At 30.7% G+C, this 21,852-nt stretch overlaps 1 protein-coding gene across 5 annotated transcripts in view; it reads left to right on the top strand.

Annotated features, from left to right (window-relative positions):
• The window catches only part of LOC132698592 (calcium/calmodulin-dependent protein kinase type II alpha chain), a 302,130-nt gene that overhangs the window by 237,734 nt on the left and 42,544 nt on the right, over positions 1-21,852 (top strand). For 3 of the 5 annotated variants that reach the window (XM_060664775.1, XM_060664774.1, XM_060664776.1), the window contains exon 11: positions 10,907-10,963. The exons of the other annotated variants lie outside the window; for them this stretch is intronic. In XM_060664775.1, coding sequence (XP_060520758.1) covers positions 10,907-10,963 — 57 coding nt within the window. The remainder of the gene's footprint in view (positions 1-10,906; positions 10,964-21,852) is intronic. 5 annotated transcript variants of the gene reach the window in all.

Here is a 21,852-nt window from a genome sequence, read left to right as displayed (position 1 = left end):
GTACTGCTTCGGTTTGTATTTGGCACTTGTCCTGATTTTTTGGAATTTGACTGAAGGATTTCTAATTTCTTCCACAGTTTTTTTGACGTGATGTCCTTGTCTTTCTCAGTGCGCCATGATGTTAATAATTCTATGCGGTCTCACAGCAACTGATGGATCTTGTTGCTCAGTTTCAGGTGGAGTCTGAAAAGTTGTAGCTCACTCTCACTAATTTCGTACCGGGTCCGCCTGATCTGGTCTTGGAGTAGGGCCTTGCTAGCTTTGTCCAGGATAGCTTGTGTCTTTCTAGTGCGTGTGTGAAGATGCCAAGTGAGATTTTGGCGAAACGTCTGCAGGATTCCAGTCGGAGTTCAACGAGCGAACGGATGATATCCCGGAATATAGTGTCATCATATATATATATATATATATATATATATATATATATATATATATATATATATATATATATATATATATATATATATATATATATATATATATATATATATATATATATATATATATACATAGATATATTAATCGAATTTCGACGAAAGTCGATAAAAAAAAGAAAACGATAAGCAATATAAAAGCAGGTACAGAGTAAAATACGAGCCAGTTTCAGTCAAGCTCTGAAGAAGCCAACAGGATGATTGGCTAAACTTTAGCTAGTTCGACTAAACAAAAACCGATGCAGGAGGAATCCAGAAGTTTTATAAAAAGTAGCCTGTAGACGTTTCTGTGAAAAATGTATCAAGAATAATTTGATAATAATATTAATGATAATAATAATAGTATGACACAAAAAGCAAAGTTGAAGTTCGTCACTCAACCTGCAATTAATTATTTATTAATTGTTATTTAGCCACATACAATACACAAGCAATACAATGAAAAAAGAAAAGAAAGAAAACAAGCCTATGTTTATTTACTTAATATTATTTGCGCCAATATGTAGTCTTTTTATATGTTGTCGGAAGTAAAATTTTTAGACTTAGGTGGATAGTATTATAATTTAAATAAACCTGACACGAAAACCATCCCATAAAGAGGGCCGTTTACCGACGTCTACACCCCACTTTCCTGAAATAACCTATAATGATTTTTGATGATTCCTTCGCCGAGGCTCTTCAAAATATTGATTACAGATGTCGCAACTTGCTTTCCCATTTAAGCACGGGATGTATAAATTGGAAATCTAATTTCAGAATTGAGGTCAGTGACGGATAAGGGCGATTTTTTGTCTCGCCGATTTTGGGTCCTTTTTATCGCACCGTGTCAATTTATCATTTATTTTTATTTGATAAAGTTTGACCGATCGAATATCTAATGATTTATGTTAAACTTAAAGTTGGAAGTTTTGTGTAATATTTCGGCTTTATTGAGTTTGACTACTCTAAATGTAGCTTAGTCTGGACGTTATAAAAATAGCAGGGCTTCGTGGAAATAAGGTCCAAATATTTTCTCAAGCACATGCGCTGAAACATGCTCACCAAAAGGTATTTTGGAATCACTCACTAAAACTCAGTTTTGTAATTGCTCCTTAACAACTCTAATTTTAATGCAACATGGTTTCAAAATTAATTATTTGCTTTTTTTCTTTCGAAATCTCTGAGATTTACGAGTTTGTTCTTAAAAATACAAATATATTACAGAGAAAAAAAATGCAACAAAAACCTCTTCTACGAGACAAAGCAAATAAAAAGAAAAGAATGTTTTGATATATTCTTAAATATTCAGATGCTCCAACCCCTTTAGGGGGACATCTTCATATGAGCTTTTGTTCTTATTTTGATCTCTCAATTCACCACTCAAAATGTGACGTTATTGCTCTATAATTGTTTGCATATATTATTCAGAAATAGCGGTCCTTTATCCACTATTTTAAGTACGTGCTGGTTGTAAGAACCTGTATAACTATTTTTATGGCAGTATACAGGATGGCCGGTTTAGAGTGACCTTATCTCTAAACCTATGAGTGTTATAAAAAAAAATTAAATACAAAAGTTGTTTTCTAGTATAATGATCTTTTTTTTTGTATTATTTCAATTGCTACTCAATTACATACAGGGTGTCTGTGTCTACTGCGCGGTTATTAGCTAATATTTTCGGCATTCAGGTTCTATTGGAAAGATTTTTGTTACGTTGCATATTTTTATCAAGTAAGATGTTTCGCAAAATGTTACTTTTCTCGATTTTTGTATATTTTTTACATTTACATGATAATATAATAATAATATGACACAAGAAGCAAAGTTGAAGTTGCACTTCGTGACTCAACCTACAATTAATTATTTATTAATTGTTATTTAGAATATTGAATTTATTTACCATTTTATTCAATTTCGAGACACAACGCAATGTTCATTCTAAAAGCGTTTCTAATATTTTTTTATGAAACTTGTAAATTCCTCCTGGGTCGGTTTTTGCTGAGTCGAACTTGCTGACGTTTCGCCAATTATCCTGTTGGCTTCTTCAGAGCTTGACTGAAACTGGACCAACAGGATGATTGGAGAAACGTCAGGAAGGTCGACTCAGCAAAAACCGACGCAGGAGGAATCCGGAAGTTTTGTAAAAAGTATTACAGTAGCCTGTGGAAGTTTCTTTGAAAAATTGTAGTTTATTTCATTTTTAAAAAGGTAACATTTGACCAACCATTTTAAAATGCAATTAATATTTTTATATTAAATTTTAAATATATTACCTGTAAATGATTTATGGCATTTAATAAATGATTGGTGGCAATTAATTGGTTCATTGCATCCCGAATTTGTTGTAATGCAAAAACTTCTAAGGGTTTATTTTTGAATACTATTTTTTTTTAATTCCTCACAAAAAGAACTTCAGTCCTTGCTGGCCAGATGGTGTGTCTTTGTCCAATGCATTGTCTAAAATTTCCATGTAAAAATTCAACCATATCAGCATTTCTTAATAAATCTAAAAATCGTGCTTTTAATTTTTCTTCATAAAATATTGGGCCTAAAATTCTATCTGTTCAAATACCGCACCACACTTTAACTGATGATGTTCTGTTCTACCTTGTGATTTTTCTCAAATTCAGAAAGTTTATTTTCAGAGCTCCAATAATGCATATTTTTAAATTATGTAATGTTATGTTATATAATGTAAATTAAAATAAAATGATTAAATGAAATAAGCTAAGAACTTTATTACTTACTTTAATATTGCTTGGGAATTGATAAAAAATTGTCGATAAATTCGAAGCTAGCCGAAAATGAAAAAATATTCAGGGTGTTTGATTTGAGAAAAAGTATTATTTTCTAAAATATCTTTAAAAAAGTCAATATGCAACTTAATCCTGAAGAAATTTGCTAATAACGGTGCATATCGGTCTCTAAGATGAATAGATATTTATATATATCATTGGATAAATAAAAATATAGGGTGCTCCATTTTAAAAAATGTAATTTTAAGTAACCACCCTGTATGTAATTGTGAAAAATGAAATAATATAAAAAAATTAAAAATCATTTTACTAGAAACAACCTTTGTATTCAAACTGTTTTTATAACACTCATAGATTTTTAGATAAGGTAAGGTATAGGCCGCTCTTAAACCGGCACCCTGTACAAATCTTTTAAGAACATGGGCAGTTATCTAATAAAATTGCTTCTCCCCACAAAAACATAAATAATTTTGTCATATTTTTTACTATTCATCTGAGAAAGTGACGGATCATAAGAAAAGAATTTTCTCTAACGGATGCTTGGTTTGTAAATATGTACTATATATACGATATTCATCTTAAATTCACTTATTATCTATACTACTATTTCACAAATTAACTTACCAATACGAACGTATCTGTAAAGGATTTTCGCAAAAGTTCATCACGCTAGTCACTTTTTTCGCAACGCTTTTTTTGGTTTTCGATTCAGCAGATTATTTTTTCTGTCATATGCGGCACCATTCTGTAATCTAGGAAGTGGGTTGACATTGCGCATATCCAAAGGAGACGGCTAAGGTAAAAGCATAACTATAGCCCCGTAACAATTGTTATATCACACTTCTTCGAGAAGCGCAAAAATCGCAAAATCACCAAAAATACGTCAAAATTATCAACGCACTTGATGTTTATTAAGTTAAGTTAAATCCCATATTGGAACCCCAAATCTGAAAGGTTAACTTTATTCATAGCATATACAAAAGAAAATATCATAACCAAAACTAAAACGCCGTTATGCCAAGGCCATATGACCAAATGAATATTATTTTAACAAAAATCCACCAATTTCTTGGTTTCCGTCTATTCATATTTTCCGATATTCTATTTATAATATTCATTCAGGTTTCATTATCTTAATTAATGGTAGGAAAAAATATTAAGAGAAAAAAAGAGGCATGAAATTTTTAAATGGTAAATTTAAGGTGTTCCTATATCATATGTCAATCTCAAGTACGACACTGTGGAAAAAAAGTTAAATACAAAATATATTTGACCCTAAGTAAGTGTACGACCCTTATTTATAGAATTTCTATTAATACAGGATGTTCCGTTGTGCTAGGACAGTAAGCAACTTTATTTTGTTAAATGGAATACTATGAAGTTTTAAAAAGTCAAATTATTATCTTAATTTTGAGTATTTTTTGTCATTACGTAGCATACGAAATTTTGAGTAGTTTTTGAGAAAAATTAACTTTTCCATTTTTTTTAGCGGAACCAAGTTTTTTTACACTTGAAAACTAAAATTGGAAATTTTTAAAAATACGTACCTAAGCCTAATGGTTTTTTCAGTATAATAAATAATAGGAGTTTTCGCACTTGCAAAAAAAATACGATAGCGCCATTATTTTTGTTTTGTTTTGTTTTTTGTATTATTAAAAAACAGATAAGTTAATTCGTAGTAATAAGTATTTATACTATAAATTTGCTGTTGCTGTAACTACTGCTCCAACACAGTTCGTTTTCTTGGAATATATTCGTTTATTTTGAGTACCCTGTAGTATCTAATTCATATTCCGCTGCGTATATCTTTTATGTCATATTCGAATAACGAAATTATCTAATATTTTCTGAAACAAGATGTTTTTTAGTAAAATTGAAGTATTGGTTTAGGTTGGTATTGTTATTAACAAAAAAGTTGAAGAATTTTAAAACTAATTTAAAACAACATTTTAAAAACAAAAAAATGTATGTTTTATTAGTCACGATGTTTTGAACCATCCTGTATACTATAAAATAACTTTAAATTGTGCATCCAAACAATCTACAACTTTTGTATTTTTCCTGTTCTCATAACTTTTGAGATAATGAACTTTAGTCTTATTGACTCACCTTATACAAGGCATTCTTTTTATTTATTGAATAATCAGAATGGCTTGATTCAAGAAATTATTTCTGACCGAATATAGTTTTGATTTAAATATATATAAATATTAAATATATGTTTGTTCACTACTTTAGAATAAATAAGTAAAAGAATCAGAAAATATTCTTCTTGTATGCGACAAATTATATATATATATATATATATATATATATATATATATATATATATATATATATATATATATATATATATATATATATATATATATATATATATATATATATATATATATATATATATATATATATATATATATATATATATATATATATATATATATATATATATATATATATTCTCACGTATTGATTCACGGATGGAAAAATGTGATGACACTATACTCCGGGATATCATCCGTTCGCTCGTTGAACTCCGACTGGAATCCTGCAAATCCTGCTTCCGACTGGAATCCTGCAGACGTTTCGCCAAAATCTTACTTGGCATCTTCAATGCTCGCGCTCCGAAAACATTATTCCAGTGTTCGAAGTGTTTTCGGAGCGCGAGCATTGAAGATGCCAAGTGAGATTTTGGCGAAACGTCTACAGGATTCCAGTCGGATGCAGGATTTGCAGGATTCCAGTCGGATGCAGGATTCCAGTCGGAGTTCAACGAGCGAACGGATGATATCCCGGAGTATTGATTCACGGATGGAAAAATGTGATGACACTATATTCCGGGATATCATCCGTTCGCTTGTTGCTCCGACTGGAATCCTGCAGACGTTTCGCCAAAATCTCACTTGGCATCTTCAATGCTAGCGCTCCGAAAACACTTCGAACACTGTGTTCACACTGTTTTATGAATCCATAATCAAAATTCCCAATTTTAGTTTTCAAGTGTAAAAACACATTCTGTCAAAGACTTGTTTTGCCGCAAAAAAAAATGGAAAAGTTATTTTTTCTCAACTACTCATAATTTCGTATGTAATGTCAAAAAATCTTAAAATCAATCAATCAAAAATATTCATAGCTTTCGATAAAAAAAAAACTGGTTTCTCTGTTGGTACAACGGAGCACCCTGTATGCATAAAAAGAATATAAATAAAAAATATACTTAGAGTCAATTCCTTTTTGTATTTAACTTTTTTTCCTCAGTATCGTACGTATTGAGATAACGTATCTTAAATGGACCACCCCTGTACATTAAGTTACATACAAGACAACACATAATCTTGACAGAAATAACCAAATGATTCGGCGATAAATCATTGATATTGTGGTAATTGAATTTTTAGAAAAGTATTTCCCTTTATTGTCAGTTCAATATAACTTTGGATCGCCATATTTACTGGAATAACTAGAAAAATTAGTAGCTTAATATCCAAATTTCAACATTTAATAAGGGAGTGCCATATAAGGTCTTTAGAAGTAGTTCAAAATGGTTATTAAAAATAATTTATGAGAAGAATATTCTCTACTTTAGTGAGCATGCTTATTCTTATCAATTGAAAACAAATTTTAAATAAGAAATAAAAATATGGACTCAGTAAACGGACCATCTTATAGTTAGATGATATATTTTGAACCTACTTAAACATCCACTTACTTTTCTGTTGACTCTTAATTTTAAAAAAATATGTTTTAATTTATACCTTTCCCTTTATTATGACTAAAAATGTTTACTGTAGATAATATTCCGAAATTTACATAGCCCATCTACAGACCATAGTATTAACGAATAGTGAACTCTTAGATAAAATAGATAATTTTATCGCATACAAGCAGAATATCTTCTGGTTCTTTTACTTATTTATTCTAAAGTAGTGAACAAACATATGTTTAATATTTATATATTATTTAAATCAAACTATATTCGCTCAGAAATAATTTCTTGAATCAATCGATTCGATTACATACATCGATTTACATTTAGAACCAAAAAACTGACTATTCAGAGAATGCCTTGTATAAAGTGAGTCAATAAGAATAAAGTTCATTATCTCAGAAGTTATGAGAAAATGAAAAATACAAAAGTTGTAAAGATTGTTTGGATGCACAATTTAAAATTATTTTCTAGTAAACAGGATGGTTCAAAAAATTGTGACTAATAAAACATACATTTTATTTGTTTTTAAATTTTGTTTTAAATTAGTTTTAAAATTCTTCAACTTATAAATTGCAAATTTAAGTATAAAAGAATCTCTGTTGTCAAGAATGTTTATAATAAGTTTCAACTAAATAAATTTTAAGAAGTTATTTTTATCTATGTGGTACAACTAATAAGAATTTTAGTGTAGTTGCTAATTCCTATGAAATAAATTATTGTCTAACTTAAATAGTTGTGCGTTTCTCGAAGTATATTTTCGTTGGGAACGAGTAATGAATTTGAAAACATTAAGGGCTTTTCGGGTCTCCTTTGGATGTAATATTATTTGTTAAACTCTTGATATCTACTCTTCTCATGTACTTGAGATGTATGGAAAGATTAATCATACGGGTGTGCTATCATATAAATCGGTGTTTGCTGGAATTCGTAAATTCGTAATGACTGAATATAATTTCTAATGTATTATTGACAACGGTGGATGCGCGTGAATTCACTGATATAGATTCAAATTTTCATTTTTTGTTGTATCCTATTGTTTTCAATATTGTTAAAAAAGTAGCAGTTTACTAAAGCGCCATTTAAAAGTATACAGAATAGATATTTATTTAATATTCAACTGACTGCTCAATAGAAACCATGGTCAAGAAATAAAAATTCTATTTCTCGGAAACTATTATCTTAAAGATCTCGATTTAATTTTTCATGTATTTCTTAACAAGATATACCAAAACCAAAAGCACATATTCATTGCCATTTTTTTTTCTGCTATAGATTTTGATTTTGATTCCACATCCCCATAATTTGTTGTATTTTTTGCACCAAATATTCAATAAAAATAATATCGCCTTAATGTAACTAGAAACGTTATAAACATTACATTGTCTTGTTAAGCGAAATTTAGGCTACATAAAGTTTTTCTGTAATACAAACAAACGACATACGTCAAAACGTTATTTCATAAAAAACAGTCCAAAGACTTATCCGGAAAGACGACAGAAATCAGATAAGACATCTGTAATATGGGTTTGTTTGAAACAATGCGAATTGGTCTAATTTGTTTATGTTTATTAATAAAATAATAAATATATAAAATAAACAATTAATGAAAAAAATAATTAAAATATCAAAAAGCTAACAAAGATGATATTGGATCATAAAGAAATAAAGAAATTTAGATCAATATTGACCATTGCTCTCATATTCACGCCTACAGTTTAAACAAACCTTAACGTTCATAGAGCCTATTACTTTAAGTATCCTTATACCCAAAACAATTAAGTATTACTATTATTGTGTCAGTAATAAGACTAGTAATATAATTTCAACTCTCAAAAATGTCGAGCCAACACCTACATCCATCAACCGTCAATAAAAGCAATTAACGTCCATTTTATTTAAATATTAGATTTATTATACTTTCCAACATATAACAATATCTTGATGTCGAAAACATAAGTATAGTATCCAAATTTATAAATTATAAGCCCACGGTTACTATAGTTTACAGAAATCTTCCTAGATGATAGATGTTACGCTCATTCGAACTAAAAATAGATGATAAAACTAAAAATTGTTTTAACTCACTAACCACTAGGAAAATTTTGAGTGACCATATCTATCTTGGGAACTAATATTTAAACATTTCCACGCCGTTTGGCCCATGTTTTCTCTTCAATGAGATCTCAGCAGCACTATTTTTTTTCTTTTTTGCTAAATGCAGGGGACATTTTCAAAATCTTTTCTTTGATACAAAACCTGATACATATACAACAGCTAATACAACAGCATGGTAAAAAGCAAATTATGCACGCTACTGAATTTTAATTTAATATATTTTTGTAATAGGTTATATAGATATAGCGTACTCTGAAAAATGTGTTTATCTAACTAACCAAAGTTGCGAATATGTACCTTAAACTTTTTTAAGATAGGTTTAGGGGACTGCAAATTTTAGATGCACTATACAGGGTGAATCAACGCTAGAGTAAAGATCATTGGTTACAAAAGTTAGGAGAAAATGGCAAATACAAAAATTGTACATATTATTAGCATGTAAAATTTCAAATTACTTTTAGGTATACCGGGTGGCTCAAAAAAGCGCAACGAATAAAACATACATTTTTTAAATCGAACACCCCAATTGTAAATTGTTTTGAATTTATTTTGAAATTCTTCAACTTTTTAATAATAATAATAGATACCCAAACTTAGTAGTCTTCCAATATATTTTAATTTTTCTAAAAGATACTAATTTTCACACAAAAAAATGCGTTAATATAATAATATTTAATATTAGCGTTATTCGAAGATTACGTAAAAGACATATACAAGGGAATTTGAATTAGATGCTACAAATATCAAATATGAGTGAAAGTGTGAAAACTATTATTTTTTTAGAAAAATTAAAATATACGAATAACTATTAGGTTTAGGTATTTATTATTATAAATAAAAAAGAATTTTAAAAGGAATCCAGAATAACATTTAAAAATGGGGTAAGGTGTTCCTTTAAAAAAAAAAAGATTTTTTATCCGTCGCCGCGTTCAAGTAATTTGCATCATAACAATCTTTGCAATATTCGTATTTTCCATTTTCTCACAACTTTTGAGACCAATGAAATAATGAATTTGACTTTATCGTTAACTCATCCTGTACAGGGTGGAATCGAAATCGAAAATCAAAAACTTTTTCGTTTTGAAAAATTTTCTCTTTCTATGAAAACATTTCCAAAGCACCTTTTTGCCTTCAATTTATCGGTAAAAGGGGATGTTTTTGAACAGTTGATAAGACCTTAAAATTACCTTCCGAAGATGGCACACTTTCCAATAATGTAACATCGCCTATCTGAAAACTGAAGATATTTGGCAGTAAAAATGTGCGTTTGGTGTCATTTATTTCCATTTTTTCCGAACTATTCGAGATTTTAAAATTTTCTAAGCATATTTCTAAGCATGGAAATACTACAATTAGCAACTTGCCTTTAATTTAAGAGGCTACAATCCCCCCCCCCCAAATAAAATTTGAATTTCCCTGCAGAGATATATGTCCACCCTACAATAAATAAGTTTATTCCCTCACTATTCTTAAAGACTTTCCCTTAGTTTGGAATGTTTTCTTTTTCTCGCTAGGACTTCAAAAGTGTGAGTTGATTAAAGATAACGACTACGACTATTCCCTCCGGGAAAGGTAGAGAAAGCATATTTCTTTGATCCCTTACTTGATGCGAAATCTGCTAATTCGCTTCACATGGTTTAAAAATAAACCCTCGGATTTTGATCACACTTAAGGAAATATTAACCAGATACATTGATGTCGATTCCGGCTTATCCGCCTATGCCGTCACATCAATTCTTTGGCTAATTTAAATTAAACAAACGCATTAAACTTTGGAATTCCAGCGTCATCGATCGATTATTTCGCGGGACGCATTTGTCAATTGTGAACTAACCTGTACACCAAAACAATTTTATTTTATATAACCTAAATGACATGTTAGATAATTTGTTTGTGTTCTGGACAACGTTCAGAAGACAAGAAGGGAGGAGTCGATCGCAGTTCAACTGTTATTGCTAAAGAACCCGAAGGTAAATCCTTTTCACTTTTTTTCCCCGTCGGATTTTTTAATTCTTCTTCTTTTATTTAATTTGTTTCTTACGCATCGCCATCTGACACCGGATATTTGGAAAATTGCCTCTCTCTCTCTGGTGACGCATTAACCACAATATTTTTTTAATTTTTCCTAATTACGGATCAAATTCAAGATTTATGTTAATATGCAGTAGCCAGTCCATTCTAAATCAATCCCCTAAAAATGTTTTCATTACTTATAATTTACTTATGTTTTCCAGTTAATGCACACGCTGTAAGCTATAAATTTTGATTAGATTTAATATTCGGTTTTAAAAACAGCTCCGCCTATTATATGCTGATAATTAAAATTTTTGTTAAGCTGATTTCCATAGTTTAAAGTTTAATAGTTAACTGACTGCAATGGTTTTTAAAAATTATTCATATGTTAAAACAAAAATTCTATAACTTAAAAATTGTACAGTAAAATTCATGAAGCGCAAGCACAATTTAGTTGACGAATTCGAATATTTTATACATATTTTCCTTTAATTTTAAATGTTATTTGGGCGTTGGGTTAGATAGATGCTAACAAAGAAGAAGAATCATGGCATGTGACATTACTTATTTCAGAAATAAATGGTAAAACTTGGAATTCTGACATTTTGATAAAATTGTTTTACAAATATTGCAATTGGTCCATGTCATTTGTTTTATGTTTAATGAAATATATTCTTTGTCGAAAATGCAAATTGTTCATTGGTAAGTTGCGGAACTTGTCAGTATATTTGCTTTAAGTTTCATTTTTAAAAAGGATTTTGCCAAATTCCCATTTGTTCACTGTTAAACGGTAAAATTATATAATAGTAACTAAAATTGTAATTAACTTTATTAAAATTGTTTAACGTGACTTTCAAAAATATTCGAATATATTCATGGAGCGCCATACATTTCCATTTCCATAGCAAACATTAAAATTGTCCAACAGTTTTCAACCAACGAATAAAATAAAGCTTCCTCTTAACCTAACTTTCGTAATTACCTATTTATTTGAAATAGTGCTCTCGAAATGTTGAATTTTCGTAAAGGTTTTTTTGATTTTTATGTCAAGACTGCAGTACTCGATGTAAGACGTGCATTGTCAGGGTATGAGTATTATGTTTTCAAAAAGTTATCCAATCAATCAATGAGAAGTGTTGATTTAACATGGACTTATTTTGAATATTTATTACCGTAGCGTGATGATTTTATTTTTAGTAACCCAAATCTTGGTGCTAAAAGTAGAAACTTAAACCAATTAAATTGGCTGTAACAATCTATTTCTTATTAATCGACTTACTAGTTATTATTTCGCACAGTCATCGTCAGTGCAAAACCACCACAGCTCAAAATTGATAAACTACTTCTCTCTAAGTGAAGGACGATGGTTTATGCCACGGCACACAGCAGGTCATTATGTCTTCTCCTGGACAGAACTCTCGAGCCGAAATCAAGGTTACGGCATTAAATTTCTCATGAAAAAAGTAGTCCAATAAGCATGACAATCAAAGTCCGTTGGAATTAATGAAGAGTTCGAGTTACTGAGATCCGGATTAAGGAAGTGACACTGTACAGGGTTATCATAATTGGATTGTTTTAACAGGGCAAACCTATTTCTGAACTAGATAAAGCAAAATCGACTCCCATGTCAAGCGTTCGACTTTTGACAAACATTTAAGTTTTTTATTAGTGAAAATTTTGTTTGAGCATTTTTAAGATAAACTCGTATTCAGATTTTTTCTACAATTCTCCGTTTTCTCATAAATGAATACAACTTTCTTATTTTATATGGTAATCGTAGGGCATTTTTTGTTTATGTATTAGTAGGCCGTGCATAATATGTTCAAAAAGACGTGACATGAAAACTAAAAATAGTTTAATCAACACTGAAACTTCAAAGGAGATAAGGCCAATTTGAAACAACTTAGGTGAAAAGCACGAAACCCAAAAATCATTTAATATTTTAATTTTAAATTTAGATGTAATTTGTAATATTTAATTTTAATATTTTTGATTAATTAAAAAACAGTCGGTCGGTGTGTGTGCCCCATATTTCCGAATTTTTCCGTCACAGACACGAACAGGGAGAACCACAGAAAAAATCTGAGTACGCCACTGCATTTGCCTAAAAAAACTGCCGTAATAATGTTGGTATTCGAATCCATAATTCCCATAAATAAGAAAGTTATGTTCAATTTTTTAAATCGAGCCCTTGACATGTCGATTTTGCTCTCTCTAGTTCAGAAATATATTTTTCCTATTAAAACCCAACAATTACGACCACTTTGTAAATGATTTAATATAATGTGTTTAAATTGGCTAACCCAGCACTAAGGAAAATAAAAACTAATGAATTTAATATTCAGTGTCAAGGGATAATGCTTTTTTACCGCTACGTGGCCTAAACAATACTACTACGCAAAAACTCAAATTAGTCTTGTAGATATACTAAAGTAACGTCAAAAAACAGCATCCAAAACAAAATAAAATATAAAATACAATAAGACAACATTTCGCTGTGAGGATTAATGTAAACTGCGAGAACAATAACAATGACATATGGACTTTTAAAAATAACCAACGTAAATAGACTAAACGTATTAGAAATCGCTTATTTTTTTATTTAAAAAGCAACTGATATATATTTTTGAGAAATATGAGCACTGTTAAATTACACAGAAGAATGTTTCATGTTGAATGACCAATTTTACCACGGCAATAGCGCAAAAGTCAAATAGAATAATATCAGGAATATCGAAAAAACTAACTATAAATTTTACGAATGACAAGTTTCGAAAACCATAACAATTATTTTCTTCAAACAAAAAAGAAGTACAGAGGTTTGATAACATACGAAAAAAATTGCGTAATTAAAATAATGTTCTGAGATATTTATCTTTCTAATTGTAATATTTCATCTAGAGTTTTTTTTAACGACGGCTTGCTTTTGATATGAGCAATTTCTATTCTTCAAAATGATTCGATTTATTTATTAATTTTATTTTTCGGCATTAGCCAAAATAATTGCTATTGTTGAAGGTAATTACTATTATGTACAGGGTGATCCATTTGAGATGCTTCTATACCTTATCTGAATAAGTACGATACTGAGGAAAAAAAGTTAAATACAAAAAGTATAGTATTTTTATGGGTTCCGTTGTGCCAGGACAGTAACCAAGTTTATTTTTTAAATGGAATGCTATAAATATTTTCTAAAAATCTAATTATTAGCTTTTATTCGTTCCTGTTCTGGCACACATAAAAATACTATAAATAAAATATATACTTAGGGTCAAAGAGTCGTACTTATTTTGGATAAGGTATAGGAGCATCTCAAATTGACCCCCAGTACAATTTCTTAATTTTTAATATCAAATACCTAATCAGTTAGTAGTACCAAATTTTGAAAATATTTCTAAACCTTTAAAAAAATTCATAGAGGCAATTTTCTTAGTTCTTGGATTATACAATATTCTTCACATGAAGCCAAATTTGTAGCTACCGATTCCACGATCTCGCTACAACTGATTATGTACCATTTTTAAGACCGGAAATGATAAGCAAAAAATTCAAGAGCTGACTCTACTAAAAGCGCTGCTGCAGTGATCAAATTGAGATAAAACTAGTGTATCACAAAGAAGCTGTACTGTATGCAACCTTTAATTTACTAGTAACGTGCTCTCTAAACTTCAACCCAGAATTCAATATAAGACCCAAATCTTGCAGCTGTTAACGAAGGGAAGAACCGGTTGATTAATAGACAATTGTTTGCAGTGTTCAATATGATCGATTTGGCCCTCGCTATTAAACAATACCACTGATGATTTATTAGGGTTAGCTTTAACATATGATCAGTGACACAATTATAAAATCTATTTAAATCAGAGTTAATAGGGATATTTGCTTCATGGACACTTTGTCCATTAAAGAAATCTAAATCGACCAACGTTCAAGAGGTAGCTTTTAATAAATTTTCTAGGATTTAGCATCATTTTCGATAAATTTACACTAAATCGAAGAAATAAAAATTCTTTAATACCCTGTAGCTATGAAATGAAACAGATTTTTTTTCAGCGATGGAACATGTTTTTTCAACTACTATAAATAATATAATATTAATTTCTCGATTAGGATCCACCCCTAAATTTTTTGCTCATTAATTCAGAACAACCCGTATTAGATGTGGCATTTATAACCACCAAAATTAAATAATTCCCCAACAAATGCGATCATCAAAGAGAGCGACGCGTATTAATAACACATAGACAAACACATTCACCTGAACATTCGGAATAATTATTTTCATTCCGGCGATTTCTGTGCGATAGTTTCGGATTGAAAATAAATTGTTACGGCTTATTGATGATGCAAATTAAACAAGTGACGTCGTAAAAGTTATTTCGAGGTGCAGAATATGCGCGATCAATCACACCATCTCTCGTTTTATTTTTATTTTTCTACGCCGTGTCTGTTTTATTCGTTTTTTTCCAATTTTACCGGCTTATACTAATTGCTTGAGATTTTTCGAAAAGCTGACTTTGTGCGAGGCTACGATATACCGGATAGCACACGAAAAATAATATCCGCTCGTTGAAGCAGGTTTCAAATAATAGCTTTTCATAGGCCATCCAGTATATTATTTGACGTATGCAATTGAAAATGTGCGAGGCTTTTATATGGCAGCGCGTCGCTATTTACTGTTTTTTCTACCAGAGATAACACGTTCCATTTGGTTGTGGCAAAGGTATCCCCTTTTAAATGTACAAATGTAGAGGAATCCGATATGGACCACAAAAATCGTAAAAGGTATTCAATTTGATTTTTTTTTTTTTTCATTTTGATTTCTCTATAAATCATCTTCTTTGATTTGGGTTAGGCAGTCCGATCACATATTTATCAAATTGAATATTTTGTGGACAAAAATATTCTACAGTTGAGTATGTACTATTTTTTTTATGTAAGTATTATGGTTTTAGCGAAACGTATTTTGGGTGGAGGTTTATATGACGGTGACGTTGATAATATTCCATAAAAAAATTGAGAGTTATCTTTGAAATTTTTCAGGTTGAAATTTTTTTCTACCTTCATATTTTGACTAATCCAAAAAAATTGTACTTACGGCATATTGGATTTTCGCAATTTTTGACAGCGTCCTTAATTAAGTAATTGCTAAAATATCAGGTATCTTCATTTCACCGCCATTACAGAGATTAAAATATCTAGAACGATAACAAATGTGTCATGTCAAAAACAAGAATTGAGAGACATAGACAATATTTTCGGCATCTGTTTTGAATTTACTGTTAAAATGTTTATCATTATCGTAAATCTAGCGTTTTTTCGTCAATTTTGTTTACAACAGCTGCCTTAAGTCCATCATGGGAGTGGAGACTTACCTCGTTCAGACACGTAGAATATTTATAATTATAGCGAACAGTTGCCTCGAGTCCGTCACGCGAGTAGAGACTATCTCGTTCAGAGACGTAGAATATTTACAATTATTGCGCACAGCTGCCTCAACTCCGTCAAGAGAGTGGAGACTATCTCATTCTGAGACGTCGAGTATTTATAACTATAGCGTACAGCCGCCTCCAGTCCGTCAAGAGAGTGGAGACTATCTCCTTCAGAGACGTAGAATATTTATAATTATAGTGAACAGCTGCCTCAAGTCCGTCACGAGAATATAGACCATCTCATTTACAGACGTAGAATATTTATAACTATAGCGAACAGCTCTCAATGGAGGATAACAAATGTGTCATGTCAAAAACAAGAATGTAATTGTTTATTGAGAGACCTAGACAACATTTTCAGCATATGTTTTGAATTTTTGTTAAAATGTGAATCATTATTGTAAATCTAGCTTTTTTCCGTCAATTTTGTTTACATAGCAAATTTCTTAAACGACTCAGCGAAATATTTTTCTTAAAATTTAAGCAAGTGCTTCAACATATTTGATCTACAAAGAACATTGGCAGATATATGCTTTCAGAAATTCTGTTATATTTGTGTGATAATGTGGGTTGCATCTGGCATCGGGAACTCCCCTAGCGTTTTGGAAACACACTGTCTGATGAAACTATTGCTGTGCAAATACACAAAAATTAAAATGTAAATCTAGCGGTCTATGAAAAATATTTTTTCCTATTCTCGACTCTCTGTGTTTCTAGAAAAGTTTTACGATAAGTGCATGTACAAGGTCAGAGTAGTTGTGTAATTATGTCACGTATAGTGACATAATCAAAAATGATCACTATGTCTATGGTGCTATTTCTAGATGTGTTCAGATTTTTATCAATTCATTAGATTGAAGTAGGTACAATTTTATTTCGAAATGTGAAACTCGTATTTTTAAAAAACGATTTTTTATTTGAAATACGAGTAACACAATAATTACTACTGCAAAGCGACTTCAAGACTGTTTTATCCTACGATTAGCGCACGTATTTATATAATTAAAGCTGCTGAATAAGCATATGTCTCGTATTACTATCTCTTATCAACATGCTCATCATAAGTGGCCATATAACTCCTCCCTCCTCAAGTTTGAGAAAATCGGGGTCGATTTTCGAGAGTTTTTAGTTCTATGCTCACCTTTACATTTTGTTTTCTTTTTAGGTAATAACAGAATACAATGATTATGATTAGTACAATTATAATAATGATTATTACAGTAATCGAAACACTAGAGTTTTACCAAAGTTAAGTGTTTTAATAACGCGAAGATTGTTTTCTAGGTTGTCGATAAAGTATAATGAAATAAGAGGTTATTGTTATAGTTTCCGTCATTTTTGTTAGGTAGTTAATTTGGGTCAGTATATTTTGCTGATTATTTTTTATATTATTCAGCTGAGCGTCTATGTCCTTTGTTATCCGTTTAACGTTTAACGGTGTAAGGTTTCTTGATTTTATTGAAGAATTGTAATATATAATTATTATTATATTATTATTATTTAATATATCTTTGACCATCATCTGAGTCTAGAGTTCCTAATAAATATTTTTGTGCTTTTCCAACGAAATTAAAGAGGCCTCTTTTAATTCTTTTTACTGGAATAGTATAACGATTAATAAAGACTTTAATAGATTCCGCTTGGTCAATAAAATCTAGGGTCCGAGTTACTAATAAGTGACCTAAGGGCGTATTTAAATTACTTAGGGTAGCATTAATTCGTAAGACCGTTGATTTCGTTAATTTTAAACAATCTTATAAGTTAGTCAAATTAACATGATAATAGACATGACGAACGTTTGTTACAACAACCTTGATGTACTGGTAACAGGGGGTTGTTATATCTTCGATTTTATATTGGGCACTTACGATTAGCGGCAGCAGGAGAATGGCAATCTTCATTCTTAGCTAAAAGTTATAAATGTCTTTTAACATCTTTAGGGTGTATTTGATTTTTAAATTGAGTTAATTTATATTTAGGTTGTAATTTTTGTGTTAACTTCCGAGGTGTATTTAATAGTTGATTAGTACCTTCGGGTATTTCGGGGTCATTTTCGCTTTTTTCATTTAGTTTTGCTAAAACATTTGCCTTTATTGCATTAAGTTTTAAATTTATTTTTTCGTTCAGTTCTTTAAAGATTTCCGCAAGTTCGTGCACATAATCTGTTTGCAATTAATGTAGGTTTTTCTCGAAATTTAATTGATAGTTCAGATTTACTTTTGGAATTTGGAAAGGAGTATACTCATCAGAAGAATGTATACTATTATTATAATTTAATATTGCGATATCCATTAGCTCTTGGATCGTTTTAGTACAATTTCAACTGGTGAGTTTGAATTTGGATTATACGGGGTAGTGAAATGTAACTCGATTCGATACGTTTTACACAAGTGTTGTACTACTTTTAAAGCTTTGTGCGTAATTTTACTTGGTGTTTCATGATGTGAAAAGAATTTAGTTAAGCTTTGACATATTTCAAAGGACGTTTCATTAAGTTTCATTCATTATTGTAAGATATTTTTGTCCTGATATCGAGTCTATATCCATGTAAATATGTTCTAAGGGTTTAGTTCCGATTGGTGTAGGTTTGTAAACGATTTTATAAGGATGTCTATCATATTTCGTTTTTTGTCATATTTCGCATGTGTTAACCAAGTTAACTACGTCTCTTTCCCGGCTTGGCCAATAATATTTTTGCTTAATGTTTTTTATGTTTTCTGTCATTCCTCGATGCGATTTCTTCGTGGTGTGATATCTTTCTATTATTTCTTTCTGTTCATTTTGATCCTTTACATCTTCCAGTAACGTGTTAGAAATGACGAGTTTACATGCATTATTTTTAAACGTTTCCTGGAAGGTCCTTATAATTACTGATTCTAGTTCTTTATTAGTAAACAGTAAGTGTCTGGGGGTAAATTATCTCGTAAAAGCTTTTGGATTTCTTCCATTATTGGGTTTTTGTTAATGTATATCATCAGTCTTTTCTTGGTGTCAAATAATCTTTATGTTCTTGCATGAGGGTGTGTTAAATCAGTCCATTTAAATATAATTTGGTTTTTAAAGTTATTTAAAGCTTTATTGAGATATGGAACTCCTATAATGTCCGTTTCGAAGTTGTCTACCTTTTCTTGAGCTTCTTTACTTGTTGATGATTTGTTTCGTTCTTCTAGTCTTTCGGGTTGTAGTGTTTTTAACTGTATTTGGAGGTCTTATTTGAATATTGGAACTATCTTAATTTTGGGTTTCTGCGGTTTTTCAAACAGGTTTTCCTGTGATTCGAAGTTTTTAATTTTTTCGCGGCATAAATATTTGTCATCTTTTTCCTCGTCTTCTTCACATACAGCTGATATATGTGTTAGTGGGGGTTTTACTAGGTCTACAGGGTGTATTTCTTTGGCTGGTCATGAGAGGGCGTCAGCGTTGACATTCTGTGTGCCTCTTTTATATTGAATAAGTATATTCATATTCCTGAAGTTTTAGTTTCCACCTGACTAATTTTGAATTAGGTTCTTTAATGAAGAAGAGTCATTGTAAAGGTTTATGATCCGTTACTATAGTGAATTTTCTACCAAAAAGGTAAGGTCGAAAGTACTTTGCAGCCCACACGATGACAAGAAGTTCTTTTTCTATTGTAAAGTAATTAAGCTCTGCAGGATTGAGTGTTCGGCTAGCGTGTGCTATCGGTAGATCAGTTCCAATGGTTCCTTGTGAAAGAATTGCTCCGAATGCGTAGTCTGAAGCGTCTGCTGTTAAAATGAAGGGTTTATTGAAATCCGGGTATTAGAATATAGGATCATTGGTTAAGATATTTTTACAAAGATTAAATGCCCTAATAAACGCTTTATCATGGGTTATTTTAACGTTTTTCTTTACAAAATGTTTGATGAATTTCCTGTAATATCCGACAAGACCAAGGAAGGATTTAATTTCTTTAAGAGTGTTCGGAATTTTAAAATTTTTATTGGCTTCAATTTTTCTGGGGTTTGGTTTAACTCCGTCTGGTGTTATCACGTGCCCTAGGAATTCCGCTGTTTTCTTTAAGAATTCAGATTTATCCAATTGTATCTAAATATTGAAGGATGCAAGTCGTTCAAAGAATAATTTTAACGAATCCATGTGTTCCTGAAGACTGGTCGAGTATATAATGATGTCGTCCATGTACACAAGACATATTTTTCCTTGTAATCCACGCAATATATTGTGAAGTGCGCGCTGAAATGTAGAGGGTGCGTTTTTAAGACCAAATGGCATATGTGTATATTCGTACGTTCAATGCTGTTTTTGGGATGCTTTCAGGATCCATTTCGATTTGATGAAATCCCCTGGCTCCAACTTTGTGAAATATTGGCATCGTCTTAGTTTATCCAATATATCAGTGATATTAAGTATTGGGTATTGATCGTCTATAGTTTTCTCATTCAATTTTCTGTAGTCTATGACGAGTATCCATTTTCTACGTCCAGATGCGTCTGCTTTCTTTGGTACAATCCACACAGGTGAACTCCAAGGGGAACTTGAGGGTTGAATTATTCTTCTAACATTTCTTCTATTGACTTCTTGTTTATGGACATACGGATACCTATATGATTTCGCATGTACGGGAATTTCGTCGCTAGTTTTAATTGTGTGTTTTACTTCATTTGCAAAAGTTAAAGCATCTCTGGGTTTATGTAAAACATTTTCGAATTTTCTTATGGATTTAAAAAGCTGTTCCTTTTCTTCCGAATTTAGATGATCGTGTCGTATTAAATTTCCAATATCATTGTTTTGAAACGTTAGATTTTCTATCATTGACAATTGAGAACTGGTGTTTCTAAAGTAAATATTTCCAAGTTGTTAAGTTCGAATGGTTCTAACGGTAAGTTGTTATTAACGCTACCTTCGAGGGCAATTGATTTGTCTGAATGGTTAGATATATCGATCGTATAGGAATTATTTGTAATCCTAACAAGGGTATTTCAACTTCATCGTCACGATAGTAGAGCATTATCCATTATCGCATTATTAGGTAGATTAGTCCTAAGTGTTGCTCTTTGTATAGTTTTTGGGGGAATTTCTACTACGTAATCGTCGAAATTTTGTTTATATTGAAAGGGAATTTCTATAGATTGGTTTTTTAACTTCATTTTCTTTAAATCAATATTTAGATTTAGTTTACAAAGATCTTTAATTCCTAAAATACCGTCAAAATATTCGTGAAATGGGTATAGAATAAATTCATTTGATTCGGTGATACCAAAGCATGTAAATAATGGGATAGTTGCTTTATGTGTGGCTTTCTTTGAACCTGCACATGTTTGAAGGGTATTTACGTCAGGTTTAATTAATTAAAATGAATGAATTTTTCGATCCAAAAACTACGGAAATAGTTATATAGATTTTCCACTTTGCACACAAAGAAGCAATGCCACAAA

This window comes from Cylas formicarius, unplaced genomic scaffold (assembly GCF_029955315.1).
Source record: "Cylas formicarius isolate icCylForm1 unplaced genomic scaffold, icCylForm1.1 PGA_scaffold_2__14_contigs__length_35257938, whole genome shotgun sequence".
NCBI lineage: Eukaryota > Metazoa > Arthropoda > Insecta > Coleoptera > Brentidae > Cylas > Cylas formicarius.
This window is presented reverse-complemented; position numbering and strand designations above follow the sequence as displayed.